The sequence below is a fragment of the Procambarus clarkii genome, chromosome 44, assembly GCF_040958095.1.
Source record: "Procambarus clarkii isolate CNS0578487 chromosome 44, FALCON_Pclarkii_2.0, whole genome shotgun sequence".
NCBI lineage: Eukaryota > Metazoa > Arthropoda > Malacostraca > Decapoda > Cambaridae > Procambarus > Procambarus clarkii.
The window spans coordinates 27893484-27915440 of NC_091193.1; the positions used below are offsets into that span (position 1 = coordinate 27893484).

Below are 21957 nucleotides of genomic sequence, written 5' to 3' on the forward strand. Positions count from 1 at the left end.
TCACTCATCCATTACCACTCCGACCATTATATATTCGCCCAGTTATAAATTAATTAGTAGAGATACTCATCGACACTTAGGAATATGATGAGCTAAACTATTTTATTATGAAAGCAGATTTAAAGAAGCAAAAGGAAACGTGTGAAAAACACATGGGAAAATCATCTCAAATATGCTGATGTATTCTAAGTTTTGCCCGGAACGCTTTGCATAGTGGTGGCTTTATTTATCTGAATTTACCTGAGGGCCACTATCTCTCTATTGTGGCTTGGAAAAAGACAGGAAGCCAGCGATTTGTCACAGGTCCCTCATTTGTTCTGATGATTTTATCGAGCTGGATTTCGAAATCCGGCTGTGTTTGGATTATGCTGTCCCCTCTGCTTGTTTTGGTGCCTGAAAGAAAGCTTGGAGGGCTTAAAAAATTGCAGAACGAAGCCTTGAGGATTATCTTGGGTCCCCTCGTACCACAAGGATACTTAACATGAGAAAGGAACTTAATATTCTGAGCGTTATGGATCGTGTTACTGAAATTAACTGTCATAATAGTATAAAAATGGTTAGCTAGGCTAGCTCATCCTAACCCTTGCACAGAAGCCCTCCAGAACTTCTTTATTGAAAGTCAGCACTGCTCAAGTGGATAACTAAAACTGGATTTGAACTCAGAGTGTACCAGATTTCTGATTTGCACCAGGAGAGACAACAACGGCACTTTCTGCTCTGTGAAAGATTACCTCCTTTCCACCCAAGAAGCAAACTAGAGATCAGCCCAAGCTTCGTCTTAAAACAAAGCTCAACGCCTTAAGCAATACCGATGCTGTAACCACAGAGCATTCTCTCTCTCAAATCATATTTGATAGATTAATCGTATGTGGTTTGACTGACCTGGCTGACTCTATCAGTTAGTCAGGCCATGAGCCCGGCCTGACACAACCCCTTCACCTGTGCCTCTTCCTTTTAACCCCCTTGTCACCAAGTGCAGGCTAGGTAACCTGTACTTCATTGTTACCTAGATTGCGCAGCCTCCCCCATGCTCCATTGTACTTTAGCATTGCCTGTGTTCTCTAGTGTAAACCATTAGTTTTAGTGTACCTGTGTATCTCAAAGTAATCTACCTCGTTTTGTTATAGTGTAACTTTAGAAATTTGCTATAGTGTACAGTAATTGCTTTAGTATAGTGAACTTCAGTTTAGGTGATTAATATAAGTCGAAGTAATTTTGTCTGTATTGGTCATCTATTGGAATTAATTATTCTAGTTCATTTTTATTTTTTTTAATTCATACATTTTTTTTAGGATCTTAACTAAGCTTTTTTTTTAGAAATTATAATTAAGTTTATTTTTACTTTATTACTTTTTATATTTTGTAATTGCCTTTTTTGCCTTGTTTTCCCTTCAACCAGCCCTCTTATAAATAAAATAAATAAAATATGTTTATTCAGGTAAGGTAGTTTATTCAGGTAAGGCTGCTTATCCCAATCCTTCGAGGTTTCACTACAAAACTTTTTCAAGAGTGCTTTGATGGTCTGATGACTACGTTCAAGAGAACCCTGTGAAGCAGGATGATAGGGGCTGGACAATACCTGTTTGATGTTGAACTCCTCCAGTGTCCTTTTGAAGAGATCACTGGTGAAGTTGGTACCACAGTCACTTTGAATCTCCCTGGGAAATCCGTATTGAGTGAAGATCTTCAATAGATGTTTTATAACCGTAGCAGCCGTGATGTTCTTCACTGGAACTGCTATGGGAAATCTGGTGGTAGGACACAGGATGGTTAGGATGTAGGCGTTACCTGAACTGGTCCGAGGTAAAGGACCAACACAGTCTATTATGAGTCTGTGGAAAGGTTCCGCAGGCACCTGTATGGGAATCAGTGGTGCTCTGGGAATGGAGACGTTCGGTTTGCCTGCTATCTGACATGTATGACACTGTTTTACGTACTGTTTGACGTTATTTACCATACCTGGCCAGTAGTAGTCTTGACGAATCCCATGGTAAGTCTTGTTGAAGCCGTAGTGGGAGAATGCTCCGTGGGCCAGGTGTAGAATAGTGGGCCGCAGGCTGGTGGGAATCACAAGTTGTTCGATGTTGGCCCAATCGTCCTCCTCCTTCAGTTTACTGGGTCTATATCTGCGGTAGAGCAAGTCGTTCTCTAGGAAGAACCCAGGAATACTGTCGGGTTGAGTCTCAGCCTGGAAAAACAATGGTGTTAAAGTAAGATCTTCCCTCTGCAACTTACGGAACTCCAACTTGGTCAGATGCGGGGGTAGTTTCTGAGGGTCTTGAGGGACAGCGGTAGCAGTAGAGTCAGCTGGCTGTGGACGTGCGGCTTGTGCACGGGTGGTCACGAGAACCGGAGGAGAAACTTCATCACTCTCTTGAACCTCTGCTGGAACATACTCAAGAATAAGGTTTATTGGCACAGAGTTACACACCTGGGGTTTGTCCATGACGATCAGGTTGGTCGGTTGCAGGTCTTCTGCCAAGTCGTTGCCTAGGAGAAGTTGCACTCCAGGCATGGGAAAAGGCTTTTCCCTGACGGCGACTTAGACTTCCCCGTTCACGTAGGGACAATCCAGGTGGACTCTGGCGAGAGGGTATGGAGTGGTAGCAGTGAGGTCAGTGATGAAGACGGTTTCTCCGGTGTAGACGATGTTGGGCACAGCCGACTTCAAGATGATCGATTGTAGAGCCGCTGTGTCCCTCAAGATCTTCAATTTAAAACGTCCCTCCGGATTTGAACCGTTGGCAGAGACAGTTCCAGTATACAGGTGGTTACTGAAAAGAGAAAGATCATTAACATCAACACCAACATTCATCACAGGCTTACCGGACTTAGGAGGAGTTGGTTTGGGTCTTTGTTGGTCAGTGGTTCCCTTGTATTGAGACTTACCACACTTGTCTATGGTATGTCCATAGAGTCTACAATACTTGCAGTACAGTTGTGAACCAGCTTGATCGGGGCTCACCTTCTCGTAACTGTACCACGACTTCTTACTGGAGGATGGTTCGGGTGTCAGCCGGTGGATGAGGCTGTAAGTGTCAGCCGACTTAGCACACTTCAGGTAGTCGGTTTCTTCTTTATCTGCTAAGTAGAGGCGGACAGGAGGTGGCACACGTCTCAAGAATTCTTCAACAAGCATCAGGTTGACGAGTTCTGTAAAAGTAGAGACATGTGCTGCTTCCAGCCATTTCATGAAATACCTCCGTTTCGTGTTAGCAAACTCGAGGAAGGTAGTGGTACTTGCCTTCAGGTGGTCACGGAATTTCCTTCTATAACTTTCAGTAGAGAGGAGGTAGGCGTCCAACACTGCTTGTTTCAGAGTGTGGTAGTCATTCTCAGACGCCAAAGTACTGAGTGTGACTGCAGCTCTACCTGTAAGATGGACTCTGAGAAGTGTGGCCCATTGGTCGACAGGCCAACTGAGTTGATTAGCAAGGGTTTCAAAGGTGGTAAAGAACACATCAACTTCTGCTTCTACAAAGGATGGCATTAACTTACTTGCATGTGATATATTAAAACTGACGGGAAGATTGGCAGTAGCTTGCTGGCGCTGAGTGAAGTGTGAAGTTTCCAAGGCGATTTCGCGTTGACGACACTCTAGAGCCAGAGTCGCTTGTTGCTTGTCATGCTCGCGTTGCATCTCCAACTCGCGTTGTTTGGTTTCAAGCTGTACGCGTTCCCGCTCCTGGAGTGTTTCAAGCTGTACTCGTTCACGTTCCTGGAGTAGTGCAACCTCCCGTTCCTGGAGGGTGAGTCCACGTTCGTGTTCTTCTCTCCTCAAAGCAGCTTCGCGTTCTCTGAGGGTGATTTCTCGTTCTTGTTCTTCCCTTCGTATGGCAGCTGCTTCTCTTTGCTGCTCACGTTCAATCTTGGCCAGCTCTAGTTTGAGTTTCAGCGTTGCCAAATCAGTTTTTTCTGAAATATAGTAAGTTTCATGAGTTTCAGAGTCTATCTTACCTTGCTCTAAATAGTAATCCAGCAACAGGTTGTGTAGGTCATTTTTGTTGGCTTGGTAGGGAACTTCTAGTTGATACTCATGTGCAAGAGTTTGTAATTCAGTCTTCTTGGCACGACTTAAAGTCCCTATTTCACCTGCTGGATTTGTACGGAAAGCTTGGAGACGAAACATGGTGAAATTAGCAAATAAAGGTACACGAATATTCAATAGTGAATGTCAGAAACAGGACAACGTGGCAACTGGTACCTATCCTGCGAGATCTTTAACAATTAAAGTTAAGTAAAAGATGTTAAATGATTAAATTAAATCAAGGGCGCAGGAAATCTTATACCCGGTACTCATGTAAGAGGATAAGGGCAAGAAAATCCTACTAACAAATGAAACAGAGTTTCGAAAACAAATGAAACAGTAAATTGTCTCAAAAGTAAAATTGGTAGTCCAAGGATGTAGGCATGCCTTGCCAAGTCTCTATAGGACATAAAGCAAGTTTTTCCTACTGAATTTAATATGATACTTACAGAATTAGCGAACTTTTGTGCTCTGAAAAAGTAAGCTAATTCCCTACCGTTGTATGTATCATCATCTCTGACTGACGTGTAGGGGTGCGAGGTGTCAACTGGTGACGAGAACTGCTGCTGAGGTCCCAATTCAGCAACTAAAGTTCGAGCTAGAGAAACTATGGCCCTCTTTGTCCTCCTACAGTCAGATTGCAGAAGATTGGGTACTCTTGACCCGGGGCAGACCACAGTACCAGGGTACCAATATGATGATCTGTCAAAATGAGAAATATTCAAGGGACATAGATGGTAAACACGAGTAATAACACGGAGGGAGAGATGACCAATTAAGAGTATGACTGCGGCCTACAGTCACCACGTAATCCAAAGTTGTCTCACCTTCACTATATGTTACTCTCCTAATGCACAATACACCGCACCTTATAAAAAATGAAATTGAATATGAAAAATAGTAAAGCTACGTTAACAAAGTTAAATACGCTTACCATAAATTACCACTTGGCACCAGTACCTGAGTGAAGCATCCCGGACAGGCCCCCATATAACTTGTGACGGTAACGCGTTGGTGTTCGGCTGTTTAAGGCTAGGGGTATGGCCTCGTCACATAGTTATAAAAAAAAAATAGAAAAACTGGAACTTCGTCTGTGGTAAGGTAAGGAGAAGACACACAAAACACAAGTAAATTTTAACAATGAAATTTTAATTACGTTAAATAAATCAAAACATGAAAAAATGGACAAACAAATTTGTATAATAAAATCAATCAATCAAAATAATAAGAATAATTAAATGACACAATGAAAAGTTACGTTAAGATAAAATAACAAGAAGTGCAACACAAAATAAAGGGAAGGTGCTGGAATATTGGCTTTAAGCTACCACCTCTCTCAGTACACGCTAACGTCTAGCCGGGAGGAGTGATAACCACGAAAGCACTGAATATTCTGAGGTCTGAGGTCGTGGCGACCCCAGACATCAAGTAGTATGGGGGGGCGAGTGCAGGTGCAGCCAGACCGGCGACCAATCAGCGGAGCCGGTAGCGATCAACAGGTAGTTTGGCGGTTTGAGTCTGAACAGGTGTCTCTGGCTGCAACGTTTTGCGCTCTGGCAAACCTTGGAGATGTTGTTGTCGTTGTTGGACATTCTTCCCTAGTAGTTTTATATAATTTCAACGACGTAATTGTGGAGGGAAGAGCAGGCTCAATCTCTTGAAGGAGATTATCGTCACAGTACATACATACAAGTGATGTTACATTAATGGATTGATATATAGAGCTAGTACATACAATGCCTAAAACCACTATTACGCAATGCGTTTCGGGCAAGAAAAACATTAATATCTAGAACTTAATACTAATTGAGCATAAAGAATAAAAAGTGTTGAGAACAAATACAAATAAAGATAAAAAAAAAAGGGGGAACATGACTGAAAAAGCAGCACAAATACAATAGGTTGACAAACAGTGTTGATTAAAAAAAAAATAACAGACATGGGTTGACAATAGAGGAGTGAGGTAGGTTACAGGGAATTTATTAGGTAGTGTTTAGTTTTTATCTTAAACTGGTTGAGAGATTTATTTATTTATTTATTTGATCTTATTTATTTATTTATTATTTATTTATCTTATTTATTATTTATTTATTTATTTGATCTTATTTATTTATTTATTTACTTATTTATATATATATATATATATATATATATATATATATATATATATATACAAGAAGGTACATTGGGATTGTGAGGATACATAATATGGTAATTACAATCTTGTAAAGCCACTAGTACGCGCAGCGTTTCGGGCAGGTCCTTAATCTAAGAAAATTTTAAGTAGGTAAATACTTGCAAAATTTATAAAAAAAAAAAATGATAACAGTTACGAAGCAAGAAAAAAACAATAAAAGATGAGAGAAATTTGTAGGTATATTAAAGCACATTGGTAGCTCAGATTGATTGCAATGACAGCTTGAATGGTAGTTTAACAAAAATTAGTGGGCACAATACAGCATATGGCTAGCACATAAAAGAAGACAGCAATGAACACAATGATAAAGTTGTTTGGGTTAAGTACATAAAGGTTGGGAGATTGGGTAACACTAGATACAGAGCAAATTTAAAGCTCAGTGTAGGAAACTACGAAGATGAAATTGGGTACAATTTGGTTTTGTTTTTAAATTTTTTTTTAGATATATACAAGAGATGGTCAGTGCTTGAGTCGTAAGCGGGGATGTTTCTGGCGGGGGAGAAAGAAACAATTGCGCAGCGCGTCCCGCGGCGTTGCGCGGGCAGTTTGGGGCCGTATAAATACGGGCGCACAATGGGGCTCTGCCTCACTCCGCCTGCCCTCGCCGCTGCCCTCGCAAAACCCCACCCTCCCCCCCTTTGCAAGCGGCTGCTTTTGTACCCCCGTCATGCTTTGCACAGTTGTCCCGATTGTCTCCCCACTGCATGTGGGAAGGGGGGTGCAGCGCCGGTCCCCAAGTGTCCCGCTGTCCGCAGCTAATACTTTGCCCAGTCTAGGTGCTAGTAAGCCCTACTTGTAGTCACCCCCCTTCTCCTTATCCATTAGGTCTTTTACGGCCTCTTGGCCGGGTACATTACGTGTTATGTGGTCTCTCACTTATTAGTTATTCTTTGTGTCCTGCCTGTTATATCCTAGTGTTATATAATTACTACACATTTGCACTCGGCCTTAATTCTAGTACCAGTTAACCTTTAGGTTTCTGCAGAATTAATTTCCATGTCACTATAGGCTAAGGTCTCATACTTACTACGGGTGTACCTTTTAAGTTAAATCTAGTCCTCGGACTTGGAATTGTTACTGTTAATTCTTACTTTATATTTACTTTATATATTTTAATATAAACGTTATATATTTACTTAATTTATATTTGAAAACTTTATATATTTACATGTTCAATATTAAGTTTAATATAATATCAACTTTGTTATAAGTCTATAATATAAACCGTGTTTAATATAAACTTTATACAATTACTTACTTTATATATTTACATGTTCTGCAGAATTTAATCTTCAATAAACTTTAACGCCCCATACTGCCAGTATCTTTCTCCCCCTGGTCAGAAATTGTTACATTCTTGTACAGCCACTAGTACACGTAGCGTTTCGGGCAAGTCCTTAATCCTATGGTCCCTGGAATACGATCCCCGCCGCGAAGAATCGTTTTTTCATCCAAGTACACATTTTACTGTTGCGTTAAACAGAGGCTACAGTTAAGGAATTGCGCCCAGTAAATCCTCCCCGGCCAGGATACGAACCCATGACAGCGCTCGCGGAACGCCAGGCGAGTGTCTTACCACTACACCACGGAGACTGCTAGTTTATTTAGGCAAAAGTTTGACAGCTTTTCAATTCACTAGGGAGAGAGTTCCATAGACTTGGTCCCTTAATTTGCATAGAGTGTTTACACAGATTAAGTTTGACCCTGGGGATATCAAAGAGATATTTATTTCTCGATATTTATATATCTCGAAACTGCGTCGCGCTGCGCCTCAACGACACGTGAACCAGCACCAGTCCTGCATTCATCAGTCTGTCGATACGGCAGGGGCCCCCCTGCCCTAATCATCCTACTCTAAGGTAATGTAAAAATTTTCTGTTAAAGTTTAGTCAGGACTGTCCAGTGTCTGGCGTGTGTTGGCGCCTTCCCCCCGCGGTCCGTGTGGGCCGCCTTAGTTCCCTAGTGCCTTCTGCACGTTTGTCTGTCTTGAGGTATGCAGGCGCGCCCTGCTCGGACGTGCATGCCCGGCCGGGCCCCCTGCGAGCGGCCCGGCGTCGCCCTTGGAGGCGCCCCTACGTGGACAGGTTGCAGTGGTCCTATGTTCTTTGGGCCCGACCTTTGGGGCCCATGCCCGGTAGGTGTCGCCCTCGTGCCGTGGCGCTCAGAGGAGCGCTTGCCCTGGGTTGTCTCGCTTCCTTCCTGTCCCTCTTGGGTGCTAAACTACGACCAAGGCCAAGTACGTGCAATTTTGTTTTTTTCCCATGCACGTACTTGGCCGGGTTTATACTACTAGCCACACACCAGGTGGTGGTGGTGAGCCACACACCAGGTGGTGGTGGTGAGCCACACACCAGGTGGTGGTGGTGAGCCACACACCAGGTGGTGGTGGTGGTGAGCCACACACCAGGTGGTGGTGGTGGTGAGCCACACACCAGGTGGTGGTGGTGGTGAGCCACACACCAGGTGGTGGTGGTGGTGAGCCACACACACCAGGTGGTGGTGGTGAGCCACACACCAGGTGGTGGTGGTGAGCCACACACCAGGTGGTGGTGGTGAGCCACACACACCAGGTGGTGGTGGTGAGCCACACACCAGGTGGTGGTGGTGAGCCACACACACCAGGTGGTGGTGGTGAGCCACACACACCAGGTGGTGGTGGTGAGCCACACACCAGGTGGTGGTGGTGAGCCACACACCAGGTGGTGGTGGTGGTGAGCCACACACCAGGTGGTGGTGAGCCACACACCAGGTGGTGGTGGTGAGCCACACACCAGGTGGAGGTGGTGAGCCACACACCAGGTGGTGGTGGTGGTGAGCCACACACCAGGTGGTAGTGGTGAGCCACACACCAGGTGGTGGTGGTGAGCCACACACCAGGTGGTGGTGGTGATGAGCCACACACCAGGTGGTAGTGGTGAGCCACACACCAGGTGGTGGTGGTGAGCCACACACCAGGTGGTGGTGAGCCACACACCAGGTGGTAGTGGTGAGCCACACACCAGGTGGTGGTGGTGAGCCACACACCAGGTGGTGGTGGTGGTGAGCCACACACCAGGTGGTAGTGGTGAGCCACACACCAGGTGGTGGTGGTGGTGAGCCACACACCAGGTGGTGGTGGTGGTGAGCCACACACCAGGTGGTGGTGGTGGTGAGCCACACACCAGGTGGTGGTGGTGGTGAGCCACACACCAGGTGGTGGTGGTGGTGAGCCACACACCAGGTGGTGGTGGTGGTGAGCCACACACCAGGTGGTGGTGGTGGTGAGCCACACACCAGGTGGTGGTGGTGGTGAGCCACACACCAGGTGGTGGTGGTGGTGAGCCACACACCAGGTGGTGGTGGTGGTGAGCCACACACCAGGTGGTGGTGGTGGTGAGCCACACACCAGGTGGTGGTGGTGGTGAGCCACACACCAGGTGGTGGTGGTGGTGAGCCACACACCAGGTGGTGGTGGTGGTGAGCCACACACCAGGTGGTGGTGGTGGTGAGCCACACACCAGGTGGTGGTGGTGGTGAGCCACACACCAGGTGGTGGTGGTGGTGAGCCACACACCAGGTGGTGGTGGTGGTGAGCCACACACCAGGTGGTGGTGGTGGTGAGCCACACACCAGGTGGTGGTGGTGGTGAGCCACACACCAGGTGGTGGTGGTGGTGAGCCACACACCAGGTGGTGGTGGTGGTGAGCCACACACCAGGTGGTGGTGGTGGTGAGCCACACACCAGGTGGTGGTGGTGGTGAGCCACACACCAGGTGGTGGTGGTGGTGAGCCACACACCAGGTGGTGGTGGTGGTGAGCCACACACCAGGTGGTGGTGGTGGTGAGCCACACACCAGGTGGTGGTGGTGGTGAGCCACACACCAGGTGGTGGTGGTGGTGAGCCACACACCAGGTGGTGGTGGTGGTGAGCCACACACCAGGTGGTGGTGGTGGTGAGCCACACACCAGGTGGTGGTGGTGGTGAGCCACACACCAGGTGGTGGTGGTGGTGAGCCACACACCAGGTGGTGGTGGTGGTGAGCCACACACCAGGTGGTGGTGGTGGTGAGCCACACACCAGGTGGTGGTGGTGGTGAGCCACACACCAGGTGGTGGTGGTGGTGAGCCACACACCAGGTGGTGGTGGTGGTGAGCCACACACCAGGTGGTGGTGAGCCACACACCAGGTGGTGGTGAGCCACACACCAGGTGGTGGTGAGCCACACACCAGGTGGTGGTGAGCCACACACACCAGGTGGTGGTGAGCCACACACACCAGGTGGTGGTGAGCCACACACACCAGGTGGTGGTGGTGGTGAGCCACACACCAGGTGGTGGTGGTGGTGAGCCACACACACCAGGTGGTGGTGGTGGTGAGCCACACACCAGGTGGTGGTGGTGGTGAGCCACACACCAGGTGGTGGTGGTGGTGAGCCACACACCAGGTGGTGGTGGTGGTGAGCCACACACCAGGTGGTGGTGAGCCACACACCAGGTGGTGGTGGTGAGCCACACACCAGGTGGTGGTGGTGAGCCACACACCAGGTGGTGGTGGTGAGCCACTCAGCAGGTGGTGGTGGTGAGCCACATACCAGGTGGTGGTGGTGAGCCACACACCAGGTGGTGGTGGTGGTGAGCCACACACCAGGTGGTGGTGGTGAGCCACACACCAGGTGGTGGTGGTGAGCCACACACCAGGTGGTGAGCCACACACCAGGTGGTGGTGAGCCACACACCAGGTGGTGGTGAGCCACACACCAGGTGGTGGTGAGCCACACACCAGGTGGTGGTGAGCCACACACCAGGTGGTGGTGGTGAGCCACACAGCAGGTGGTGGTGGTGAGCCACACACACCAGGTGGTGGTGGTGAGCCACACACACCAGGTGGTGGTGGTGAGCCACACACAGCAGGTGGTGGTGGTGATCCACACACACCAGGTGGTGGTGGTGATCCACACACACCAGGTGGTGGTGGTGAGCCACACACCAGGTGGTGGTGGTGAGCCACACACCAGGTGGTGGTGGTGGTGAGCCACACACCAGGTGGTGGTGGTGGTTGTGGGAACCGACCTGTGAGATTTATATTTATTTAATTTATATGAATTTATATTTACGTTAATTTATATACTTCGATAGCAATTTGTATAATGATAAGTGGACTGTATTTCTGCAATAATCTCTTAATCTCACAAATCGATCCTCTACACATTAGGGGGGGTTTATATTACACATATGCAGCCAATCAAATTACAGTAATAGCTACATACATTGATGAGGTTCCTTCTCTTATAGTACAGCAGGTTAGTCCACCAGGTATAACTAGAGTGTAGACACCAAATTATCCTCTTTGAGGTAGCTTCCATATCACCCAGTAACTGGTGCACAAACTCTTCCATCCTCGTCTTGACCTGTCAAAAGTGCGCTAGCTGTGAAGCCAGAATCCTATATATGACAAGCTATATCAGAGAAAACACTATACAGTACATGGAACATTAAAGACCTGGCTTAATTACCTTTAGTATGAGGCGATTTCGCGTTCTAACCGGCTAACCCTATATCCTGACATTAATGGCCATAAATGAATGATAAACGGGTTTCGGATAGACACTTAACTTGTATTTGTAGACAGCGTGTTGACAATGGTACACCTTTGGGTTCCATAACACTACGTCCAAGTAAATTTAACAGGAGCCGAATTTGCTCCCGTGTGAGCCTCTGGTCTCATATAAACAACAATCGCTGTCCTCCTTCCTCCACTCTGACGCCTGGCTTACATTGTCCAGATTTCAGAACGTGATAGAAGGGTCACATTTACTCTACTTTAATATTGATAATTAAGTTAATTTATATAAGATGTTTTTATGATGGTAAAGTCCAAAGACTAATGTATTTAAGAACAATTCCCAGCAGAATAGCTGGTGAATTATAATAGTATGTGGTGATGATATCCCGTTTTCTATAGACGGTAATTCCACTACAAGTTACGTTTTCTATGGGTAACTTGTTGGTAATACAGTTATTATCTGTATGATTATTAAATGGTGTCGGATTTTCCGACATAATTCCCCAGGGGGCTGCTCACGGGTCGAAGTCCTAATTAGAACAGACGAACACCGATACTCCTCCTTCGAATTATTAGATTAATTTGATGTTAGTAGTTAGTAATCACACATTTGTGTGTCTGTTCGTACAGGACGGATGTCCCGTACTAGAGTTGCAGGGGTTAGAAGTCTAATGCGATTTCATTTCCCTGTCAACTCTTGAAAGGCTAATATTCAAGCCTAATTACTTATTATTTAACCCAGAAGACTGAATGTGATCAAGTACTACAGTCAAGTATGATTCAGGGACTGCAGTGAGATCAGTGACATTAGATATAACTTGAAGTTTCTTCAGGTAACTGGTCACTGATATATAAACACTGAGGCCCATGGAATACATCTTGATTAAATAATAAATGTATCAAATCAGTCATCAGATTTATTAGGGTTTAATTTAGTTAATTGATTCAGAGGATTGAATAGCTCATCATTAAAGTAAAGTATGGTTCTGAGACTGCAGTGGGTTCAGTGACATTGGTCGCAGTGACTTGTAGCTGGTTTAGGCTACTGTTCACTGATTTGCCACTGAGGCCTCATGAACTCATCTTCAGCTTCAAATGATGATACTAACATCAACCTCTGTTACTATAGTCAGCTGTAATCTCCTTAGTATAATGCTACTGGAGAAATATAATCAGCTGACAAATTTAGATTTCTACTGGTATTGTTTATCTGCAGGCATAGGTCTCCTCAGGCTTGATACTGGGCCTGAGAGTAATTTACCTCCTGCAGAGTTTAACATGGTTATACCCTGATATTTAGTAGGGTTACCGATGAATCGATGACAATAGTCTGTCCCTACAAGGAGATCGAAGTCGGTGAGGTGATCAGACTTAATATTATCTGCCAATTTTATTCCTCTATTTCTCAGGAATTTGGCTGTTGCTCTCAGACCTTGAACTTGTAGGTCTACTGGTATTTTGTCCACCACAATGGCTTGTACTCGACAGACGTACCTGCCTAAGCGTACTGATGGTTGTACCACCTGGTAGACTTGAGGTCCTGCATCTGTTACAAACCCTGAGATGTTGAATGACATCTGGGCTACAGGCCTTAATTGTAATTCATCTGCCAGCCTTTTAGTGATATATGTTCTCTGGGATCCTTGGTCAAACAACCCACGGGTATGGACCTTGGCCCTCTTATTCAGGATGGTAATTTGGGCAGTAGGCAAAGTCGTATTACCTTTAGACTTTGCCGATTGGACACTCTTTGTTTGTTGCACCTTGCAGTACTGTACTGTGGTGGGAATGCTATCTTCCACCTTGGGTCTTGAATACGTTAATTTCGTATATTTGCACAGTGCTGCATGGTGCCTACCTCTTCTACACCTGTTGCAGGTGTTGAATTGGGTATCACAATAGTCTATGTTGTGTGACTTGAGACACCTTGCACATCTCCCTAATTCCTGGAGTCGCTCCATACGAGTGTCTCTGGTTGGATAATTAGCACAACAGTATGTTGAATGTTTCTTTTTGCAGAACATACATGTCCCCCAGCCTACTGCACGTTTGGAGGTTACCGGTTTGGGTGAACTAGTAACAGTAGGCTTGGAGGTTGCTGCTGCATTGTCAGATTTTCTGCAAATTGATGTTTGAGTAATTGACTGATGTTTATTTAGGGTAGTTGTTTTACCCTTTAATTGACTCTTATTTTCTATTTCTGAAGGCTTGCAAGAGGCTTTAACTTCCTCATTTGCTCGTCGTTTGTTTATGATGGAATGTAAACCTTCAGTGATGTCCTGTACTGTCAGGATGGTGTTATGTTGATGTGCATATAATTCATCTAGTATATCGCTGGACAATTTTCGTTGAAGGACTACTTTGGTCATCCATTCACTAGTAGTTATATCAACCTTAAGACTGAATATTCTTAGTAGTGACTCAAACTCCATGCTGAAGGATTGTAATGAGTCAGCAGTCTGATCAGGTTGAGGTAAATCCAGCAATTGTAGTACTAGATGTATGACAGTTTTCTCATTGCCAGCATTATTCCTAGGAGGCTGGACTGGGAAATTAGTGCTGTCGCTATTTTCATTTACATTTTCTACTACTGGTTCAGCTTCACCTCTAGTTTGGAGGCATGTTAACTTAGTAGCCTCAGGTATTGGGTTTTCAGAAACCACAGAGACTGTGGATAAATTGTCTGAGAACTGCTTAATTTCTGGTGGTATAATATTGGGTGAAGCTGTAGTGGGTGAAGCTTTACTGGGTGAAGCTTTATCCTTGTTGATTAAAGGATCTAATCTGGCTTTACATTTATTCTCAAAAAGATCCAGATCATCCATAACATTATCTACTTTATTTGGTGTACTTGCTATTTGTTCTGATTCAATTATCCTGTGTAAATGTTCCAACCTGCCTTGAGTTTCTTCTTCATATTGTGCAAGGTCAGACAGGAATGGTTCCACATCTTCAACTACTATGTCGTCGTCGTGGACCTGATTTTGGTAAGATTTCCTATTTGCTTTCAATATATGCAATTGGGTTTGAATCTGTAACAGTGGTATTTTCAACCGACGATAATTAATTACAGGCTCATATAACAACTGTTCATATTGGTTGAGATCTCTTGTTAGTTGGCGTTTGCTTGATATTAAAGCACGCTTTGCTTTCTGTGGATTAGTCATGGTGACTTGTTAATTGGGCACCACTGGCTCATAAATTGTGAGCAAGTACTAATAGTAGCCTAGGGTAAAATGCACTCACTAGGCAATAATCCTACCTCTACTAGAGGTTAGCACTTAAAATTAATACACATTATATATATACAATCATCCACACTAATGATTTGAGTGATAAACCAGTGTCACTGGAAGTACCTTTAGGTTAGCTCTTCTATATCACCCTAGGATGGTAGAGACACTAATTAATCACTCAAAGGTGTAATGACCATAAGTAAATTATTATATATACAACTCAATTCGAGTTGATAATAATTACACCCAAAATAGGGTCTGGACCATTCATTAATGGTGTTAGGTTGTTCAATATAGTACAACTGACTATGGTAATAATGGGACTAGGATGAGCAATAATAGTTCAACTAGTCATATCCTACCCTGTTGTGGGTTGGCAATTAGTAAATATTATACTGTGATCACTAGTGCAATATATATTAAATAATTCTCTATTTTGGAGAAATAATATACACAATTATTGATAATAGCCTCTTAATTAGCCTCTATGAAACTTCTAATATTATCTAGAAGTATTAAATATTATTAGTGACCTCGCGAAATAAACTCCACAAAATTCGTAGATAATCTCTCGCGAAATGTAACACCACGAAATCCGTGAACAATCTCGAAGACACAGTCACTAATTTGGCTGGTTTCTATATTAGCGCTGTCATTTCACAGAATAACACGCCACCAAATCTGTGGGTGTGCATGAAACCGCTGACTAAGGCTGAACTCGGCTGAGGGAGGCTCCTGAGCTCCCTCGAGGCTACGCTTCCGTCTTTGACTGGCTGGCCTTTGTTTAAATAACACTGCACTAGTATATTTAATGAATCCACTGGATAACTGGTTCATCCGGTACTAAGATGACCAAATGTGGGTTCAAAGGATCAAATAATCCGTCATCCGGTTCGAAGATGACCAAATAATGTGGGAACCGACCTGTGAGATTTATATTTATTTAATTTATATGAATTTATATTTACGTTAATTTATATACTTCGATAGCAATTTGTATAATGATAAGTGGACTGTATTTCTGCAATAATCTCTTAATCTCACAAATCGATCCTCTACACATTAGGGGGGGTTTATATTACACATATGCAGCCAATCAAATTACAGTAATAGCTACATACATTGATGAGGTTCCTTCTCTTATAGTACAGCAGGTTAGTCCACCAGGTATAACTAGAGTGTAGACACCAAATTATCCTCTTTGAGGTAGCTTCCATATCACCCAGTAACTGGTGCACAAACTCTTCCATCCTCGTCTTGACCTGTCAAAAGTGCGCTAGCTGTGAAGCCAGAATCCTATATATGACAAGCTATATCAGAGAAAACACTATACAGTACATGGAACATTAAAGACCTGGCTTAATTACCTTTAGTATGAGGCGATTTCGCGTTCTAACCGGCTAACCCTATATCCTGACATTAATGGCCATAAATGAATGATAAACGGGTTTCGGATAGACACTTAACTTGTATTTGTAGACAGCGTGTTGACAATGGTACACCTTTGGGTTCCATAACACTACGTCCAAGTAAATTTAACAGGAGCCGAATTTGCTCCCGTGTGAGCCTCTGGTCTCATATAAACAACAATCGCTGTCCTCCTTCCTCCACTCTGACGCCTGGCTTACATTGTCCAGATTTCAGAACGTGATAGAAGGGTCACATTTACTCTACTTTAATATTGATAATTAAGTTAATTTATATAAGATGTTTTTATGATGGTAAAGTCCAAAGACTAATGTATTTAAGAACAATTCCCAGCAGAATAGCTGGTGAATTATAATAGTATGTGGTGATGATATCCCGTTTTCTATAGACGGTAATTCCACTACAAGTTACGTTTTCTATGGGTAACTTGTTGGTAATACAGTTATTATCTGTATGATTATTAAATGGTGTCGGATTTTCCGACAGTGGTGAGCCACACACAGTACCCAACCCGTTCTCGCACTTTCGTACAGTCAGTATTGACCTTTTAAATAAGTGCATATGTTACATACTAATTTATTGTGAATATTTTAGTATACCTTGAAAAGCTTCATAGAAAACACCGACCTTACCTAACCTTCTTAGTATGTTAAGATAAACATCTTATTGCTTCTTAATTACAATTATTACTTAACCTATTATAGGTATAGGTTAAGTAATAATTGTAATTACGAAGCAATAAGATGCTTATCTTAACATACTACCTCGTCCTGGTGGATAGCGCGCAGGACTCGTAATTCTGTGGCGCAGGTTCGATTCACGCACGAGGCAGAAACAAATAGGCAAAGTTTCTTTCACCCTGAATGCCCCTGTTACCTAGCAGTAAATAGCAGTAAATAGGGACCTGGGAGTTAGTCAGCTGTCACGGGCTGCTTCCTGGGGGTGGAGGCCTGGCCGAGGACCGGGCCGCGGGGACACTAAAGCCCCGAAATCATCTCAAGATAACCTACTAAGAAGGTTAGGTGAGGTCAGTGTTTTCTATGAAGCTTTTCAAGGTAAACAAAAATATTTATAATCAATTAGTATGTCACATATGCACTTATTAAATGAGTCAATATTGACAAAGGGCAAGTGCGAGAACGGGTTGCAGTACCACCGAGGGTGACACTGGCCTGGAGGGTTACCACAGTTACCAGTAAACAAGGGCCTGCCGACCACCGCCGATCACCGCCTCGCTACTCCACCACTCAACCTTCACGACAGATATCAATAGCTTACACACACACACACACACACCAGCACAAAGGCCGGGTGCCAACATCACTTGCCGAGTATGTATATCTGACACAGCTCCCACAATTAAATCCGGAAGGCTGTGTTAATTACACCACCTCCCAAGCCTCCTCGGCCAGCCACACAGGGGTATTAAAACATTCCAAGGCGATAAGATAGGTCAGGTACACACCCTGTACACAGAGCTGAGCAGGGTGTCTGGTGTAGGTGTGTGTTGGGTGAGTGGGTAGCTCACATTACTGAACATGTACCCACCTATTTGATATTCCAAGAGTGCGACTTAACCAAACTAAAAATGCTCTACAAGTCAAGGAACCCAGAATGTGGAATGACCTTCCCAATCATGTCAAAGGCTGTACCTCTCTCAACCAGTTTAGGAGTAAAACCAAATGCTACTTAAATAACTCCATGTAACCTACCTTACCCCCTAAATGTCAACCCATGTCTTGCTTTTCTTAAACAATGCTGTTTGTTCTCCAACTTCTTCAACTGATGATTTCTGATTTCTTGTTGCTTTAAAATTGCACTCTATCTAGTGCTACCCAATCTCCCAATCTTTATGTACCCAATCCGAACACCTTTACCATTGTGATCATTGCTGTCTTCTTATATGTGCTGTCAATCTGCTGTATGGTGCCTATTAATCTTGTTAAATTACCAATCAAGCTGTCAATGTAATCAATTAGAGTTTTAATATACCAATGTGCTTTAATATACTTACTAATCTCTCTCATCTCATTTTTTCTTACAATGTATCTGTTATCATTTTATTAATTCTGTTAGAATTTACCTACTTAAAATTATCTGCTAGATTAAGGACCTGCCCGAAACGCTGCGCGTACTAGTGGCTTTACAAGATTGTAAATACTATGTATTCTCACAATCCCAATGTACCTTCTTGTATATATATATATAAATAAATAAATAAATTTTACCTCACTAGGACCTGTTGACCTACACTGCAGTCATTCTACTCTTCACACTGAGCATAGTGGCACAGTACCCCACCTTGACACTGAGCATAGTGGCTCAGTACCCCACCTTGACACTGAGCATAGTGGCACAGTACCCCACCTTGACACTGAGCATAGTGGCACAGTACCCCACCTTGACACTGAGCATAGTGGCACAGTACCCCACCTTGACACTGAGCATAGTGGCTCAGTACCCCACCTTGACACTGAGCATAGTGGCACAGTACCCCACCTTGACACTGAGCATAGTGGCACAGTACTCCACCTTGACACTGAGCATAGTGGCACAGTACCCCACCTTGACACTGAGCATAGTGGCACAGTACCCCACCTTGACACTGAGCATAGTGGCACAGTACCCCACCTTGACACTGAGCATAGTGGCACAGTACCCCACCTTGACACTGAGCATAGTGAGGACATTAAGCGTAGACTTGACCTTCCCATTCGATCGACGACCAACGTGTTGATGTGAGGGCTCCCGGCTGGCCCTCGCGTGTGGCCGGGAACACAGCCGGGGTCCGCCAGGCCCTGTGTGAGGGCCCTGGTGGCCCTGGCTGGCCCTCGCGTGTGGCCGGGAACACTGCCAGGGTCCGCCAGGCCCTGTGTGAGGGCCCTGGTGGCCTCGGCTGGCCCTCGCGTGTGGCTGGGAACACTGCCAGGGTCCGCCAGGCCCTGTGTGAGGGCCCTGGTGGCCCCGGCTGGCCCCCGCGTGTGGCCGGGAACACTGCCAGGGTCCGCCAGGCCCTGTGTGAGGGCCCTGGTGGCCCCGGCTGGCCCCCGCGTGTGGCCGGGAACACAGACAGGGTCCGCCAGGCCCTGTGTGAGGGCCATGGTGGCCCCGGCTGGCCCCCGCGTGTGGCCGGGAACACAGCCAGGGTCCGCCAGGCCCTGTGTGAGGGCCCTGGTGGTCCCGGCTGGCCCTCGCGTGTGGCCGGGAACACAGACAGGGTCCGCCAGGCCCTGTGTGAGGGCCCTGGTGGCCCCGGCTGGCCCTCGCGTCTGGTCAGGAACACTGCCGGGGTCCGCCAGGCCCTGTGTGAGGGCCCTGGTGGCCCCGGCTGGCCCTCGCGTGTGGCCGGGAACACAGACAGGGTCCGCCAGGCCCTGTGTGACGGCCCTGGTGGCCCCGGCTGGCCCTCGCGTCTGGCCAGGAACACTGCCAGGGTCCGCCAGGCCCTGTGTGAGGGCCCTGGTGGCCCCGGCTGGCCCCCGCGTCTGGCCGGGAACACTGCCGGGGTCCGCCAGGCCCTGTGTGAGGGCCCTGGTGGCCCCGGCTGGCCCCCGCGTCTGGCCGGGAACACTGCCGGGGTCCGCCAGGCCCTGTGTGAGGACCCTGGTGGCCCCGGCTGGCCCTCGCGTGTGGCCGGGAACACTGCCGGGGTCCGCCAGGCCCTGTGTGAGGGCCATGGTGGCCCCGGCTGGCCCTCGCGTGTGGCCGGGAACACTGCCAGGGTCCGCCAGGCCCTGTGTGAGGGCCCTGGTGGCCCCGGCTGGCCCTCGCGTGTGGCCGGGAACACAGCCAGGGTCCGCCAGGCCCTGTGTGAGGGCCATGGTGGCCCCGGCTGGCCCTCGCGTGTGGCCGGGAACACTGCCGGGGTCCGCCAGGCCCTGTGTGAGGGCCATGGTGGCCCCGGCTGGCCCCCGCATGTGGCCAGGAACACTGCCGGGGTCCGCCAGGCCCTGTGTGAGGGCCATGGTGGCCCCGGCTGGCCCTCGCGTCTGGCCGGGAACACTGCCGGGGTCCGCCAGGCCCTGTGTGAGGGCCCTGGTGGCCCCGGCTGGCCCCCGCGTGTGGCCGGGAACACTGCCAGGGTCCGCCAGGCCCTGTGTGAGGGCCATGGTGGCCCCGGCTGGCCCCCGCGTCTGGCCGGGAACACTGCCGGGGTCCGCCAGGCCCTGTGTGAGGGCCATGGTGGCCCCGGCTGGCCCCCGCATGTGGCCAGGAACACTGCCGGGGTCCGCCAGGCCCTGTGTGAGGGCCATGGTGGCCCCGGCTGGCCCTCGCGTCTGGCCGGGAACACTGCCGGGGTCCGCCAGGCCCTGTGTGAGGGCCATGGTGGCCCCGGCTGGCCCTCGCGTCTGGCCGGGAACACTGCCGGGGTCCGCCAGGCCCTGTGTGAGGGCCCTGGTGGCCCCGGCTGGCCCCCGCGTGTGGCCGGGAACACTGCCAGGGTCCGCCAGGCCCTGTGTGAGGGCCATGGTGGCCCCGGCTGGCCCCCGCGTCTGGCCGGGAACACTGCCGGGGTCCGCCAGGCCCTGTGTGAGGGCCATGGTGGCCCCGGCTGGCCCCCGCGTGTGGCCGGGAACACTGCCGGGGTCCGCCAGGCCCTGTGTGAGGGCCATGGTGGCCCCGGCTGGCCCCCGTGTGTGGCCGGGAACACTGCCGGGGTCCGCCAGGCCCTGTGTGAGGGCCATGGTGGCCCCGGCTGGCCCTCGCGTGTGGCCGGGAACACTGCCAGGGTCCGCCAGGCCCTGTGTGAGGGCCATGGTGGCCCCGGCTGGCCCTTGCGTGTGGCCGGGAACACTGCCAGGGTCCGCCAGGCCCTGTGTGAGGGCCATGGTGGCCCCGGCTGGCCCCCGCGTCTGGCCGGGAACACTGCCGGGGTCCGCCAGGCCCTGTGTGAGGGCCCTGGTGGCCCCGGCTGGCCCCCGCGTGTGGCCAGGAACACTGCCAGGGTCCGCCAGGCCCTGTGTGGGGGCCCTGGTGGCCCCGGCTGGCCCTCACGTGTGGCCAGGAACACTGCCGGGGTCCACCAGGCCCTGTGTGAGGGCCCTGGTGGCCCCGGCTGGCCCTCACGTGTGGCCAGGAACACTGCCAGGGTCCGCCAGGCCCTGTGTGGGGGCCCTGGTGGCCCCGGCTGGCCCTCACGTGTGGCCAGGAACACTGCCGGGGTCCGCCAGGCCCTGTGTGAGGGCCCTGGTGGCCCCGGCTGGCCCCCGCGTGTGGCCGGGAACACTGCCAGGGTCCGCCAGGCCCTGAGTGAGGGCCTCGCCCTCATACAACAAAACATGACTCATCCCGTGAACTTAACACACAGATACTTTACCTCTGAAACATGAGTAAGGTCAATGTAGTCTGGAGATGCTGACAGAACTGACCAGACATTAATCTTAAGGTCCGGACCCCTGGCCCAGGGTGTGGACACTGCTCTCAGAGGAGACCCTTCCTACTCTCTCAATATGCGTTCATGAACCCCAGGAACACCAAACCTCAGCGTTCATGAACCCCAGGAACACCAAACCTCAGCGTTCATGAA

The 21957-nt window shown here is 48.1% G+C and overlaps 1 protein-coding gene across 1 annotated transcript in view; it reads right to left on the reverse strand.

Moving 5' to 3' along the window:
- LOC138350205 (collagen alpha-1(I) chain-like) overlaps positions 1-21259 on the reverse strand; it is a 28454-nt gene extending 7195 nt beyond the window's left edge. Inside the window, exon 1 of the mRNA XM_069300553.1 lies at positions 19161-21259. Coding sequence (XP_069156654.1) covers positions 19161-21259 — 2099 coding nt within the window. The remainder of the gene's footprint in view (positions 1-19160) is intronic.
- Between the last annotated feature and the right edge of the window lie 698 nt (positions 21260-21957).